The sequence below is a fragment of the Callithrix jacchus genome, chromosome 6, assembly GCF_049354715.1.
Source record: "Callithrix jacchus isolate 240 chromosome 6, calJac240_pri, whole genome shotgun sequence".
Taxonomy (NCBI): Eukaryota; Metazoa; Chordata; class Mammalia; order Primates; family Cebidae; genus Callithrix; species Callithrix jacchus.
This window is the reverse complement of record NC_133507.1, coordinates 39,148,148-39,163,470: the sequence shown is the minus strand read 5'-3', so window position 1 is coordinate 39,163,470 and position 15,323 is coordinate 39,148,148. Positions and strand designations below refer to the sequence as shown.

The 15,323-nt window shown below is 38.8% G+C and overlaps 2 protein-coding genes across 4 annotated transcripts; both read left to right on the top strand.

Annotated features, from left to right (window-relative positions):
• The first annotated feature begins 5,188 nt into the window (after positions 1-5,188).
• Positions 5,189-10,921, top strand: ASDURF (ASNSD1 upstream open reading frame). Of its 2 annotated transcripts, none has more exons than XM_078327123.1 (4): positions 5,189-5,346; positions 7,606-7,659; positions 9,137-9,166; positions 9,716-10,921. In XM_078327123.1, exons 1-4 carry the CDS (start codon positions 5,257-5,259, stop codon positions 9,731-9,733), a joined length of 192 nt encoding a protein of 63 aa, XP_078183249.1. In that variant the 5' UTR covers positions 5,189-5,256; the 3' UTR covers positions 9,734-10,921. The 2 variants fall into 2 exon arrangements, with proteins under 2 accessions (XP_078183249.1, XP_078183248.1); XM_078327122.1 differs by having other exon boundaries at positions 9,091-9,166.
• ASNSD1 (asparagine synthetase domain containing 1) lies at positions 5,189-14,988 on the top strand. Of its 2 annotated transcripts, none has more exons than XM_035304266.3 (4): positions 5,189-5,346; positions 9,716-11,271; positions 11,863-12,044; positions 14,617-14,988. In XM_035304266.3, the coding sequence occupies exons 2-4, from the start codon at positions 9,808-9,810 to the stop codon at positions 14,900-14,902; spliced, it is 1,932 nt and encodes a 643-aa protein (XP_035160157.3). In that variant the 5' UTR covers positions 5,189-5,346; positions 9,716-9,807; the 3' UTR covers positions 14,903-14,988. The 2 variants fall into 2 exon arrangements, with proteins under 2 accessions (XP_035160157.3, XP_078183217.1); XM_078327091.1 differs by lacking the exon at positions 5,189-5,346 and adding an exon at positions 9,101-9,166.
• The last annotated feature ends 335 nt before the right edge of the window (positions 14,989-15,323 follow it).

Sequence of the window (15,323 nt, the reverse complement as noted above, 5' to 3'; positions counted from 1 at the left end):
AGTAAAATTTATGAATGACAGAATTCTTGAATGGAATAAATGGGAAAAAAATGATCCAGGGACTTGTGTGTCTTGTGGGAAAAATGTTCAAACCTACATAACTAAGTTTTCTCTAAATAGTTTCACTAGATTCTTTAAACCATGTACCTTGTAGAAAAAAAAAAAACCAAACCAGTTATTGATTTGAATTCACAAGGACTCTCTCTACCTGCTTGTGTTTTGTCTTCACTAACTTGACTCCAAAATCATAACTAGTTCAAATAACAGTACCAGTGGTACAACAATATTTTCTGGTTCTTGGAACAAGTCCGCCAAGTTCTAACTGCTCAACTTCCCTCCTACCCTTTCACTTCCCCCCGTCCCCCTGCTCCCTTTATACATTTCTCCTTCTGCAAAAGCCCTCCTGTGCCCTTTCTTTCAAGAGGTTTCAATCACAGTGGCAGCCACACCTATGATTATAACACTAAACCAGCAGAAAGTATGGCTTTAAGAATTTAATCTCAACTTCCGTTAGAAAATAATCAGAAACGCAGATACATAAACGTGTTGTTTTGTTCTGTTTTACTGGGACAAGCCAACAACCACAGCATAGCAATGGTTTTACAACAAAAGCAACTGAACCTACAAGCAAACACAGGTGAACGGAGCTAACTTGCTTCTTTCACTCTCGTAACAGAAGTCGTATTTTTCTGACTAATTGTTAAGACCCCAACACACAGTTACTTGTGACCATAAACAGACATTAATTAATCATTTTGTAAAATTTTACAGAAATAGGGTAAAAACAGCTCAGCTATGAAGAGCTCTGCATTATCGTGAAGGCATTATGTGAAGAAAAACATCATCTGAATACACAAACAATTATCGCTAATATGTCACTTAGGCGCTATTTGTCTCTATTGCTTCACTCAGGTGGAAATACTTATACATGTTTTTTAAAGCATCTCAATTCGAATTCAGTAACAATAAATCCCTCATTATTATTTGCAACTCCTCGGATAGTAAACATTTCACAACTATTTTATTTAAAGGGACCAGCCACGTACTGTGACCTAAATAATAGACTATTACATTTAATTTTGTTTCTTCAATAATGTAGACCAAAATATTTCGAGCATGTCCTCAGTGTTTGGGAAAGAGGTGGACAGTGGTACCCACATGGAAGAGTTCTAGAAGAAGCCAAGATAATTTTGATTAACCTGCTTTATAGCTGTCTGACATGTAAAGATACAACAGGCATGGGCGGTACATAAAAGCATCTTTCACTGGTGTCATTCACAAGCCACACTGACCTCTAGGTTGTAAAACAAAACTACCAACAATGAAATCTGTAAATCCAACTGGCAGGAGAGCAGAGCTGTGACTGAGATGAGGCATGTGAGGCACCTGGGGCGGAAAATCTGAAGAGGCACTTATTGCAGGACTCTGAGAGTCGGTGCATCTTCAAATTTTGCGCCCTGCCTCACTCGCCACATCCTAACTTTCTGCCCTGCACAAAACCCCAAGGAGAAGTTGGCTGCAAGAGTCAAGGAGGCCTGATCTCCACATTCCACAGCTTTGAAGCAAAGCTTGAGAACCAGCCTTACCGCAAGTAAAAAGGATTTACTCATCTCTACACCAGTACTTGGAGACTGCCATTTCCCTTGGGACCAGCCTGTTGTGCCTTGTTAGGACAACAAAGCCTTCTCCCCTCATTCTCCCCACAAAGAGTTTCTGATAAGGATCCAGTAGTTCCTCTCCCAGATCCTAGAGCCCTGCTGGAGAACAGCAATCCAATATCTCAGGCCCTGTCACCTTCTGACAGAATTCACCTACAGATCACCTATTTAGACTGATATTACCTTCCCTTGACTTCACACCTTGGTCTTACAGCCTAGCTTACTTCCCCCTCCCCGCCCCGTGCAATTCCCAGTACTGCCTACTTGCTGAGATTTCCCTTTGGTCTCCTAGTCTATGCTTCTTAGAAGAGTCTGTAGTTGAGTCTGTCTCCTTTCAAATGGCTCCCAGTTTGTCCTACCCCATCAAAGTTGACAGAACCATCCAATCCCTGTGACAACCAACGGTACCTCCACACATTTATTAAAAGCATCTGCTAGGGAAACCGCTAGCTCTGTTGAGACGCCCTGGAAGAGAAGACATAGCGTCTGGTTGTATGGTGGGCTGCAGATGGGCAGTCCCGAGCCAGTTAGACATGACACATAGTACCAGCTAACCCTAAAGCTGACTTCAAGCAATGCAGGAGTTAGAGCAGCTGAGGGTGGAAATAGAAGCAAATAGGTAAATACTCCAAAAATAAGATAAATCATGAAAGCATTTTAAGACAGTTTAGCATCATATTAAAATGATTATCACCACTTTGTTGAGTACTATGTTGTCTTGGGCAGCCCCTGCTGTGAATAAACAAAAACGTCAGAACCTGGCAGAGCCATAAGCAACAGCCCACTTCCCAAAATGGGGCGAGCAGCTATAGACCAATCAGCGGTGTCGGGTGTTTCCGGCTACTCAGTATGGACATGATTGTGAGTCAGAACCAGTCCCAACTTTAACCAGAGCTTCCACTCTGCCAGACACTACAATAGAAGTTGGGGTACAAAGACCAATATGCTGGAATGCTCAGTCTCTTCAGCTTTACAGATAAGCCTCACTATTACCTCTAAACAAAGTGGAAGCCAGGGCCAGCAGCACACACCAGGAATCCCAGCACTTTGGAAGGCTGATTTGGGCAGACAGCTTGAAGCCAGGAGTTTGAGACCAGCCTGGCCAACATGGTGAAACCTCCATCTCTACTAAAAATACAAAAAATAGCTGGGCACGGTGGCACAAACTTGTAATCCCAGGTACTTGGGAGGCTGAGTCAGGAGAATCACTTAAACACAGAAGGCAGAGGTTGCAGTGAGCCGAGATCGCACCACTCACTGCACTCCAGCCGAGGCAACAGAGAAAAACTCTGTCTCAAAACAACAACAACAACAGCAAGTGAAGTGACACTTCACTTTAGAATTTTCTTTTTCCTAAACTTGGATTTCTAAAATGTTTCTAAGCTAGCAGTTTGTAAAACCTTTTTTTTTTTTTTCTTAAAAATCTAGCACATTTAAAGTATTGGAAATTCTAGGCTTTAAAAAATATTGGGATTATACCAGTGCTTATTTATCTCTGTAAACTAGTCAGAACAGAGGCCCTCTAACTAGAGACATTAGAGTAGAATTTATTAACACACTCCAGAAGTAGGGAAATAGTTTACATTCACATGGTGAGACATAAAGCCTGTTCTAAATTATAGACACACGACACAGAGAGGTTATTGCTTCTGTTTTACAACTTCAATCTCAGGTCAAAAGTAAACACAAAACCACAAAAATTCACCAGCACTTCTGCTTGAGCTGCCTTTATGTTAAAACAGACAGGCTAAGTGTGGTGACTCATGCCTGTAATCCAGCATGGGAGGCTGAGGCAGGCAGTTCACCAGGTCAGGAGTTCAAGACCAGTCTGACCAACATGGAGAAACCCTGTCTCTACTGAAAATACACAAATTAACTAGGCGTGGGGGCATGTGCCTGTAATCTCAGCTACTCAGGAGGCTGAGACAGGAGAATCACTTGAACCTGGGAGGCGGAGGTTGCAGTGAGCCAAGATCGTAGCACTGCCCTTCAGCCTGGGTAACAATGCAAGACTCCATCTCAAAAACAACAAAAACAGACAAAACAAAACCTCACCAGCCCACATCTCAAATACCTGTCCTCCTTCCCTCTCAGTGGACACAAAAGTAATTAATTTGAGCTCACAAATGATAAACAAAAAGACTTACAAACTGGATTCATCACCTCTCTTTATTTATTTATTTGAAACTCTGGCTTCAAGCAATCCTCCCACCTCAGCCCCAAGTGGCTGCGATTACAGGTTTGTGCCACTGCACCTATCTACCTCTCTACCAGTGGAGACTAGACATCCATCATCCAACAGGTATCACCAAATAGTTAGACCACAAAACCAAACTCCCAATCATTGCTGCTATCAGTGTATCAGTAATGTGTAACTTATACCTGAATAACGTATTGGGAATGTACAAATCAGAAACAAAAACCAAAATTTTAAAAATCAATAAAAAGGAAAACAGGATAACCACTTGGGATTTCTCTAAGAGCAAATAAAAAACATGCCTCAGCTTGAACAATCTGTGATGTATACATTTCTTTAGCCAGACAGTTTGATTCATCACATAAGTCCACTTGGGCATCTCTGTGGAATCTTAAGATTTCCAATATTATAGTATAATTCTCAAAAATCTAAAATCATGTCTCTAATGTGAACATAAAATGAATATACGTCAAAGTTTTATTCAACTCATTAGTTAATGAGGGAACTGATAAGACTTTAAAACCAGTACAGATATTAGAGACGCTAGGCATATATCACTAAAGAAATGTTAAGATAGAATTGCCGGGTTAGATACAACACTGACTAATGTGTTACAGAACAATAAATCATAACCTGTGTTGGTATCTGGTGCACCAAAAAAAATTATTTGCATCCCTATCAGACCAAAATTCCAACCAAAGCTAACCTTTGTCCCTACAGAATTGTCAAACAGCCCAGTCAATATAATAAAGTCCACAGCAGCACTGAAACAAAAACCAGTAAATCTCTTTTGCCTATTTCCAAGTTTTAGTCATTTTTTCCCACAGAAATGAGATATTGCAAATATTGCATGGAACATAGATGTACTAAAAAAACTATCAATTCATCTGAAATTCATACTGCATTTATCCGGCAACCATACCCACGAGTTAACCAAAACTTTACCAAGTTTGTACAGTTCTGTTGCCAACATGGTATCTCTTAAATCTGTTCCTCAGCTTCATCTTTCCGTAGATAATAAATAATACATTAAGTGCTATTTCTATTGCACGACTATTCTTCATATTTACCACTGGAGGGCGCACATAACTCGTAGTATACTAGATAAGAGGTCTTGAAGAAACCATCTGAGCGTTTCTGCATCCCAACCACTAGAGGGAAGTACAGGAACATCAGATTGTGCAACCAGATCCTTGACTCGCGCCCTAAGCAGCCATGCGCAGGCGCAAAACTGCTCCCCAGGCCAGACCCGGCCTGCGCATGCGTTTAAGTGCGCGCGCAGACTCTGTTGTTAACATTAGAGGAAAAAGGGTGCGCGCGGCTGGAAGCGCGCATGCGCCTTGGCTGCTGCTGTAGGCTCTTTTTGTGCTGAGCATCCCGCCTGTCTCGTGCCGGGTGGAAATGCCCAACCGAGGGACGCGCCCAGAGGACAGCTCTGTGCTGATCCCCACCGACAATTGGACCCCACACAAGGAGGATCTTAGCAACAAGGTGAGGGTGAGACGCGAGGAAAGGCTCTTGAACTCGGCACCGGGCGCCACTGGACCCTGAAGTTGGTCCGCAGGGGGCAGCCTGGGGCCTGCCCGGGTCTCGGTTTTGCCCTACTACTTTGCTCTTTTTATTCTTAGCACTTGACAGCCACAGTTAGTCCTTTTATTTTCTGAAAACAGTTGCGATAAAGGAGATCTTGAAATTTGTCCCGGGATTGGACCCTCCGGTGGCAGTGGGGCGGAGTTTTGGTTCAGGGTTGTCCTCCCTAGTCTTTTTAAACTTTTGGAAATACCTCCCACCCCAAACCTGTTCCACCGCAGATATTCTCCATCCAGTTAACCATGCCAGCAACCCGGGGTCCATCCTTGACGCCCCTCACGGAGGCTTATCAGTTCTACCTGTGAAGGTCATCTCAAATACGTCCCTTTATCATCGTCAACACTCTCAGCACCCCAAATAAGTCACCGTCATCTGCCGTCGGGAACTCCCCGCCACCCCCGCCGCGAAAGAGGAAGCCAATATAATATAAACCTTAACTGCCACAGACAAAACCTTTAAAGATAAATGGGGGTGGGTGGTGAGGAGGGATAAAGTGGGGAGAAATGCCTGATATAGTTGTTGGGGAATGGAGGCAGCAAACTACTTTGTCATGTATGTAACTATGCAACAATCCTGCATGATCTGCACATGTACCCCAGAACCTAAAGTACAATTTAAAAAAAGAACATATTACTATTTAGAAAATACATCTTTATTGACAAGTTTGAGGGGTAACTGCCCTCTGCAATATAATAGGTCAGCACTTTTTTTGGTTCAAATTTTATTGCATATTAGAAATCACCTGAGGAGATATTTTTTCCCAATAGTTTTTAGGGAATAGGTGGTTTTTGGCTACAAGGATACGTTATTTAGTGGTGATTTGTTAGATTTTGGTGTACCTGTCACCCAAAAAGTGTTAAAAAACAAAAACAAAAAAAAGATAAATGGGGGTGGGGAGGCTTATAGCCCTTCAGGTATTACACATCCTAGATGCTACTTCAGTTCGGTCCCAAACTTACAGTGACGTCTTGGGCAAGACTCTTTAATCTTTCTGTATCAGTTACCTTATTTGAAGTAAAGTGAAATGTAACACCTGTCATTTCTAAAATCGGAAAGCACTGTACAAATGTAAGTCTCAACGAATGTTTACAAATTCGGTCTTGGAATTCAGCCTCATTACTGCAGCTCTGCCAATGGGGACACAAAAAGGTCACACTCATGGGGATGGGGGCTGAATTTTCAAAAGACACACAGCCCATTCTGATTACCACCAAAACAAGCCACTTATGCGTACTGATGGATACAGATCCCTGAGGCGTGTGAGGTAGCACAAATATTGTAAAAGCTGCTTTTAGAGGCACTTATGACACTACGTAGTGAGTCATGTTCACAAAATAAAGAGTTGAAAAGAAACTTAGTTTTCACTTAGTTGAGCCCTCACCTACAAATAAATAATGCCACGGCCAGAACAGACACCCAGGCCTGTAGTCCCACCTACTCTAGGAGGCTAAGGTGGGAGAATCACCTGAGCCCAGGAAGGTCAAGGCTGTACTGGGCCTTGATGGCGCCACTGCATTCCAGCTTGGGCAACAGAGCAAGACCCTGTTTCACAAAAACAGAAGAAGCCTAGTTCAAGAGCACCAGCTCTTTGCTAATCATTGAGATAAAAAAAGGGAAAAATACAAGGAAGGAACGTGATAGGTCTTACTGGCCCCAAATAGGGCATTGCTTGATTTGAATGTTTGACTATACCACTTAGTACACAAAATCATGAAAATGTTGAAAAAAGTAACCCACCTCTCATTCTATTTGCCTTTCTTTTAAAAAAAATCTAAATCACAACTTAATTGAAAGACTGGAATGGCTTTTGGTGTATATCATATATTTTTAATAAAGATGTAAACATCATTTAGTAACTGTAGTCCTTGGCGTGATTGCTGGATACGAATACCAAATCCCCTGTCAGGACTTAATGGTTATCTAACATTTTGCAAATGTGATCACTGTTTTTTCTCCTCCAGCTTTTCCCCAACTGTACCCCCACACAGACTGCTGTGGAAAATAATCTGTATATTCATGAACTGCTCATTTGGAAAATCAGTACATCGTTGCCTCTTATCCCATCTCTAATTTTAAAACAACGCCTTAAGAGGGATTCTCATTGAGCATACTTTGAAAACATCTAACTTAAGGAGTTTTTTTTCCCCATTATTTCAATAGATTAAAGAACAAAAAATTGTTGTGGATGAACTTTCTAACCTTAAGAAGAATAGGGTGAGTTATTATAGGAATTTTGAATAATATGTGGGAGGTTTATTTAAGTTAACTGCATATTAAAATTATAAGAATTATATACAAGATATAATACTTTAATAAAATTTATAGTATTTCAGCATCTTTTTAGTTAAATTACAAGTGTCTAGATTCTTTTTTAAATGGATAGATCTCATGGTTGAAGATGTCTTTTTTTCTATTATATGCCATTCACATTGCCTTTGCAACAAATGATTCTAGTTGTATTTTGTTATCTTGGAGCTGTAATCATTAATGATGTTTATTTTATACTTGAATTTGGTGTTTTCTTTGGATATACATGAACTTTGTATTGAGATGAGAAGAAACTTTTAAATGAATGTGGATAATTAATGAACAAAAAAGGATACATTGCTTCCCCTTCCTCTAAAAAATTTTTACATAGATTTTTCTAAATGTGTAACATGGTTATTTAATGTCATTTCCATTAATATAAACAAGCAAACTACTGCTTTGTGTATAATTATAGTGTCAAATTACATTTTAAAGTTCAGGAAGAAATGAGTTTGACCTCTTAAAAGCATTTTAAAGATTATTTAATAACTGGCAGGTGAGATATTTCTCATATTGTCACTTATGGAATATTAGAAGTTGAGGCACATACAAAAATTAGCTGGGCACATCTTTGTAATCCCAGCCTTTAGGAGGCTGAGGCACAAGAATCGCTTGAACCTGGGAAGCACAGGTTGCTGTGAGCCGAGATCACACTACTGCACTCGAGCGTAGGTGACAGAGCAGGACTCCATCTCAAAAAAAAAAAAAAAAAAAGTCCAGGCACAATTAATACAAACTTTCTCTAGAGGCCAAATTGGCAGAAAGTCTCAACAACTCAAAACTATAACACTTTGACTCAGCAGTTCCATTTGTAGTAATTGATTCTTTGGAGAGAATCACGGGAGTGCACAAAGATTTGGTTACGGAGATATTCATCACAACATTGATTAACAGCAGTAAAGAGTTGGTGACACCTTAAATGTCTAGTATTTGAACGCTGAGCAAATAAACTGTAATATGTTATATACCTATATGGCAGGAAGTATGATTTGGTTGCCGCAGCTTGTTTTGGCATTTTAGTGTTCCTGTAAAAGAACACTTAAGAAAAAGTGTTCTCAATGTATTGCTCATTGATAAAAGCACAAATCTGCAGGCATAGTAAGAACCTTTTTTGGTAAAATGGTATATGGAGAGAAAATCGTTTCATTTCAGTAGTAGCAATTTCTGGTGTTAGGGTAATGGGTGACTTTTACTTGTCTTTTTGTTTATCTGTATTTGCTAAAGTATTGTGCTGAATATATATTACTGAAGTTCAAGAATTAGTGATAATAGGGTTAAGGATTTTAACATCTACTTTTTAGATCAAAACTTGATATTAGCCTAAATTATGTTTTGCAGAAAGTATATAGGCAACAACAGAACAGCAATATATTCTTTCTTGCAGACCGAAAAGAAATGCTGTCTGAGAGCAAAAGTAAGTTTTTTTTTGTGGGGGGAGCAGTTTGGGAGGGGTGCCTAAATTATACTCATCTGAATGTTAAAATATATATCTAAAGAATAATGCAGCAGTTTGGTTTTCTTTAAGTTAGCCTTCAAAGATGAGTCAACAGTTTTAAAAATATATATATATCATAATATGTGTTAGAAAGCAATAGTTATTAACATGTGCTTTAGAGTCTCAAACAGGTCTAAGTATGACAAACTGTAACCATCTTCTACGTTTGTAACTTCAGGTGAAATACTTTAAGCCTCCAAGGTATTGTGGGATCTAAATAAGATGCTATATATAAAGTGCTTAGCCAAGTGCTTGGGCCAAAATGAGCACTCAGCAAACAGAAGCTATTTTTCTAAAACATAAATATATTTTATTGGTAGCCTGTTGTTAATTATTATTGGCACTGGCACAGTGCGTGTGTTTATATGGTTTGATTTTGGTAAACAGACTTGTTTACCCTATGATTTACTAGGTAAAAGTTCAAAAATTTTTATTTTATTTAATATTTATTCTCCTTCCCTGCAACAGATATATTGGATGAACTGAAAAAGGAATACCAAAAAATTGAAAACTTAGAGAAGACCAAAATCAAGGAATAGTCAAGCTGATTTCACGTGGCAATGTGTGGCATTTGTTGTTCTGTAAACTTTTCTGCTGAGCATTTCGGTCAAGATTTAAAAGAGGACTTACTGTATAATCTTAAACAGCGGGGACCCAATAGTAGTAAACAATTGTTGAAGTCTGATGTTAACTATCAGTGTTTATTTTCTGGTCATGTTCTCCACTTGAGGGGTGTTTTGACTGTCCAGCCTGTGGAAGATGAAAGAGGCAATGTGTTTCTATGGAATGGAGAAGTTTTTAGTGGAATAAAGGTTGAAGCTGAAGAGAATGACACTCAAATTATATTTAATTATCTTACCTCCTGTAAGAATGAATCTGAGATTTTGTCACTCTTCTCAGAAGTGCAAGGTCCCTGGTCATTTATATATTATCAAGCATCTAGTCATTATTTATGGTTTGGTAGGGATTTTTTTGGTCGCCGTAGCTTGCTTTGGCATTTTAGTAATTTGAACAAGAGTTTCTGCCTCTCTTCAGTTGGCACCCAAATATCTGGAGAAACAAATCAGTGGCAAGAAGTTCCAGCATCTGGACTTTTCAGAATTGATCTGAAGTCTGCTGCCATATCCAGATGCATTATTTTACAACTGTATCCTTGGAAATATATTTCTAGTAGGGAGAATATTATTGAAGGAAATGTTAATAGCCTGAGTCAAATTTCAGCAGACTTACCAGCATTTGTATCAGTGGTAGCAAATGAAGCCAAACTATATCTTGAAAAACCGGTTGTTCCTTTAAATATGATGTTGCCAAAAGCTGAATTGAATACTCACTGCAGTAATATTTCCAATGTGCCACTTACGAGAGAAACACTTCAAGTCTTTCTTACCAATGTACACATGAAAGAAATAATTCAGCAGTTCATTGATGTCCTGAGTATCGCAGTCAAGAAACGTGTCTTGTGTTTACCTAGGGATGAAAACCTGACAGCTGATGAAGTTTTGAAAACGTGTGATAGGAAAGCAAATGTTGCAATTCTGTTTTCTGGGGGCATTGATTCCATGGTTATCGCAACGCTTGCTGACCGTCACATTCCTTTAGATGAACCAATTGATCTTCTTAATGTAGCTTTCATAGCTGAAGAAAAGACCATGTCAACTAGCTTTAACAAAGAAAGGAATAAACAGAGAAATAAATGGGAAATACCTTCTGAAGAATCCTCTAAAGATGTTGCTGCTGCTGCCTATGGCAGTCCTGATAAACATGTCAATGTGCCAGATCGAATCACAGGAAGAACAGGACTAAAGGAACTACCAGCTGTTAGCCCTTCCCGAATTTGGAATTTTGTTGAAGTTAATGTTTCCATGGAAGAACTGCAGAAATTAAGAACTCGGATATGTCACTTAATTTGGCCATTGGATACAGTTTTGGATGATAGTATTGGCTGTGCTGTCTGGTTTGCTTCTAGAGGAATTGGTCAGTTAGTGGCCCAGGATGGAGTGAAATCGTATCAGAGCAATGCAAAGGTATGACACAGTATTTCTTCTCATAAGAATTTCTGAGACCTATTTTTGACCCTCAAAGCTTTTAGTATTTTGATTGTAAGAATAGCGTATTTTACTTGCATTTAAGCTACAACACAACATGTATGACTTCTTTAGAATTGGATATATTTTACTTTATCTGGTTTTTCTCCAAAAGTGTTATCTTTAGGTTTGTAATTTTTTAAGCTTTTCTTTTCTTTTTCTTTTTCTTTTTTTTTTTTTTTTTTTTTTGAGATGGAGTTTTGCTCTTGTTACCCAGGCTGGAGTGCAATGGCGCGATCTTGGCTCACTGCAACCTCTGCCTCCTGGGTTCTCCTGCCTCAGCCTCCTGAATAGCTGGGATTACAGGCATGCGCCACCGTGCCCAGCTAATTTTTTGTATTTTTAGTAGAGACGGGGTTTCACCATGTTGACCAGGATGGTCTCGATCTCTTGACCTCGTGATCCAACCGCCTCGGCCTCCCAAAGTGCTGGGATTACAGGCGTGAGCCACTGCGCCCGGCCAGTTTTTCTTTTATTTTCTTTACTGTGTAGTTGATAACATTTTTATATGGATTTCTTTAAACTGCTTAGGTAGTTCTCACTGGAATTGGTGCAGATGAGCAACTTGCAGGTTATTCTCGTCATCGTGTTTGCTTTCAGTCACATGGGCTGGAAGGATTGAATAAGGAAATAATGATGGAACTGGGTCGAATTTCTTCTAGAAATCTTGGTCGTGATGACAGAGTTATTGGTGATCATGGAAAAGAAGCAAGGTAATTCTAATCATTTGAGTGTTGTTATGATATTTTTATAAAAAACAGCGGAGTGTAAATGGAGACTTGTAAGTTTCTTTTCTCTTGGAGCTTATTCAAATGAGTAACAGTAGCAGCAATTATAGCTTGCTTTATGTTATAAACACAGAAACAGAGCTGGGAAGAGCTAGGAGAGCAGTTGTTTTCTAAAACTCATTCTCTAAGAAATGTCTTTTCAGCAATTTTCAAAGGTGACATAATACGTGATTGTTTTTAAGACTATAGTGAAAAAGACTGTCAAAGTAGGCCAGGCATAGTGGCTCACATCTGTAATACCAGCACTTTGGGAGGCTGAGGTGGGCAGATCACCTGAGGTCAGGAGTTCAAAACCAGCCTGGTCAACATGGTGAAACCCCGCCTCTACTAAAAATATTTAAACAATTATTTGGGTGTGTTGGTGTGTGCCCATAGTTCCAGCTACTCAGGAGGCTGAGAATGAATTGAATCCAGGAGGTGGAGGTTGCAGTGAGCCGAGATTGTGTCACTGCCCTTCACCCTGGGCAATAGTGTGAGACTCTGTCTCCACACAAAAAATAAATAAATAAAAGACTGTCAAAGTAAAACTGAGTTGTGAAATACTAAGAGAAAGTATTTAGAGGGTTTTGTTCAGTTTTAAGTGTTTGCTTTCCTCCCAGTAAGGGCATAAGCTCCCCCTGCAAGCTTTTTTCTTCAATGTTATAGAAACTGGCCTTGTCTCTATAGACATTTCTGTATGTATAGATCCATACTGATTTGAAGGTAGTCCTTAAACTGGATATTCCTCTGCCACATGTTTTTTGAACACAATTTAGTCACATACTGCAGATTACCTAAAACCTTCAAAGAGACCAAGGCACTTTCATGTATGTATTCTTGCTTTTCAGGTTTGTTTTTACCTATATCCTATTTCTGGTGGTAGTGAACAAGTGCAATATTTAAATATCCTTAAAACCTTAAGGATAAAGGAAGATGTGACATTTAAAGAGCAAAAATCCATTCAAGTAGGCTAATTTATTAAGTGGTAGTTTATTACAAGGGTACAAGCATCCAAGAACAGGAAGTCCAAGTAAGCTTCATACTACACTTTCTCTTTCTCTCTCTGTCTGAGACTTCATTGTTTCTTGTCTCTACCTGAGTCTTTTCCTCTTTCCACTGACTCTTGGTTGTCTTTACACAGTTGTCATTGTTAAGTTTCTGATCCTGGTCCATGTAAAATTTTGGCTACTACGTCATTATTCTGTCATAATTTTCAAGATTTCACTATAAAGAGATAATTAATACAATAATTCAAAGTATGTAAACTGTTTTCTCTTTGAAGAACATGAGAGAGAAAGAGGAGAAATTTAGTTTTATTTCAGCTAGGTCATAGAGAAGGGAATTTGTCTAGTAAAGTCACTTATGAAAGTATTATGCTCAAATAAAAATGCATATGAAGAATGTTTAAAGCAGCTAATACAGAATTGTGATCTAACAAATATTATAGTGGCTGGATCTAAATAATTTATTATGTATCTTGACATATATATTAACAATAGTGTGTTGATTTGATTCTTTATTTAAATTTGCTTTTTGCAACTCATTGATTTTTATGTAATATTCCCTATAACAAATGTCTTTACCATTTCCAATCTCTTAACCTAGAATAAGATGTAATAAAACAGAAACACTAGTGTAACTGTATTGCATTTTGAGGCGTGGGATGGAGGGTGTTAAGTATTTTAAACAGAAAAAGAACAGAATTTTGTAAAAATTGGGGAAGCAAAAGGGCAGAAAGTTATTTTTTTTAATCTAATATTTTGTTTCTAGATCATCCCAGAATTTAGGGGGAAAAAAATCCAATATTTTGTTCTACCAATTTATCACCGTTTAGTTGGTTTAAGTATAATTTAAACAATTTTGATTAACAAAGTTTTACCATAGGTAACTGTTTTTTAGGTTCAGGACTGTGGAGCCCTTCTATATTCGTTCCATATCCCTAAAGTGTCATTTCTTTAGAAGGGATAAAGGTCAGACACAGATTGAATAGTTAACCAAGATCATGCTTGTAGGCCAGGTGCAGTGGCTCACACCTGTATTCCCAGCATTTTGGGAGGCTGAAGCAGGTGGGTTACTTGCGTTCAGAAGTCCGAGACCAGCCTGGGCAACATGGCAAAACCTCATTGCCACCAAAAAAATACAAAGATTAGCAGGGCGTGGTGGTGCTCACCTAGGCAGGACGACTGCTTGAGCCTGGGAGGCAGAGGTTGCACTGACCTTGATCCAAATCACCCCACTGCATTCTAACCTGGGCAACAGAGCGAGACCCTGTCTCAGAAAAGAAAATCATGCTTTTTTTCAGGGCGTCCACAAAGATACCTTGTAAAACAATTTGAAATTATTTCCGGACACCATAAACCTAATTTATTTGAGACTTAGACTATTTTGTAGTATATATATTAAAATTAGTCATACATTATGAAACACTTTTAATGTGACTAAATTTTAGCTATAAGTTATTATAACAGGTTGATTTTATTTTTATGTAGTGGTTATATTATCTGTCTGTTTATTTTAGATTTCCTTTCCTGGATGAAAATGTCGTCTCCTTTCTAAATTCTCTACCAGTTTGGGAAAAAGCAAACTTGACTTTACCCCGAGGAATTGGTGAAAAACTAATTTTACGCCTTGCAGCTGTGGAACTTGGTCTTACAGCCTCAGCTCTTCTGCCCAAACGGGCCATGCAGTTTGGATCAAGAGTTGCAAAAATGGAAAAAAATAATGAAAAGGCATCTGATAAATGTGAACGGCTCCAAATAATTTCCTTAGAAAATCTTTCTACTGAAAAGGAGACTAAATTGTAATGTGATTCACAATGTAACTATGTTTATATAAAAGTAAAAATACTCTGCTGCTTTATTGCTGTATAATATAGTAGTTTTAAAGGTTATTTGGGTGAATTTTCATTTTTTCTTGTCACAGAGCTCCTAAAACCATGGGATTTCCTTAGAGATAGGGAGTATCTTTTGTTATTCATAACAAGCCCCTTTTGATCACACCTGAGTTGATGCTAATGAGGTGACTTAGGGTGAGGTCTCTAAATAGCCTTTAAAACCTGCAGTTTGGGAGGCCAAGGTAGAGGGATCTCTTGAGTCCAGGAGTTTGAGATTAGCCTGGACAACATAATGAAACCTCATATCTACCAAAAAAAAAAAAAGTACAGAAAATTAGCTGGGCATGGAAGAATGTGCCTCCCTGTTTGGGAGGCTGAGGTGGGAGGATTAC

Bases quoted from the DNA above. Each gene is read 5' to 3' on its own strand.
- ASDURF (XM_078327122.1), top strand. From the start codon at position 5,257: ATGCCCAACCGAGGGACGCGCCCAGAGGACAGCTCTGTGCTGATCCCC. The intron at 5,347-7,605 runs GTGAGGGTGAGA...TTATTTCAATAG, and splicing joins AGGAGGATCTTAGCAACAAG to ATTAAAGAACAAAAAATTGT. The intron at 9,167-9,715 runs GTAAGTTTTTTT...TCCCTGCAACAG, and splicing joins AATGCTGTCTGAGAGCAAAA to ATATATTGGATGAACTGAAA.
- ASNSD1 (XM_035304266.3), top strand. From the start codon at position 9,808: ATGTGTGGCATTTGTTGTTCTGTAAACTTTTCTGCTGAGCATTTCGGT. The intron at 11,272-11,862 runs GTATGACACAGT...TAAACTGCTTAG, and splicing joins CGTATCAGAGCAATGCAAAG to GTAGTTCTCACTGGAATTGG. The intron at 12,045-14,616 runs GTAATTCTAATC...TGTTTATTTTAG, and splicing joins GATCATGGAAAAGAAGCAAG to ATTTCCTTTCCTGGATGAAA.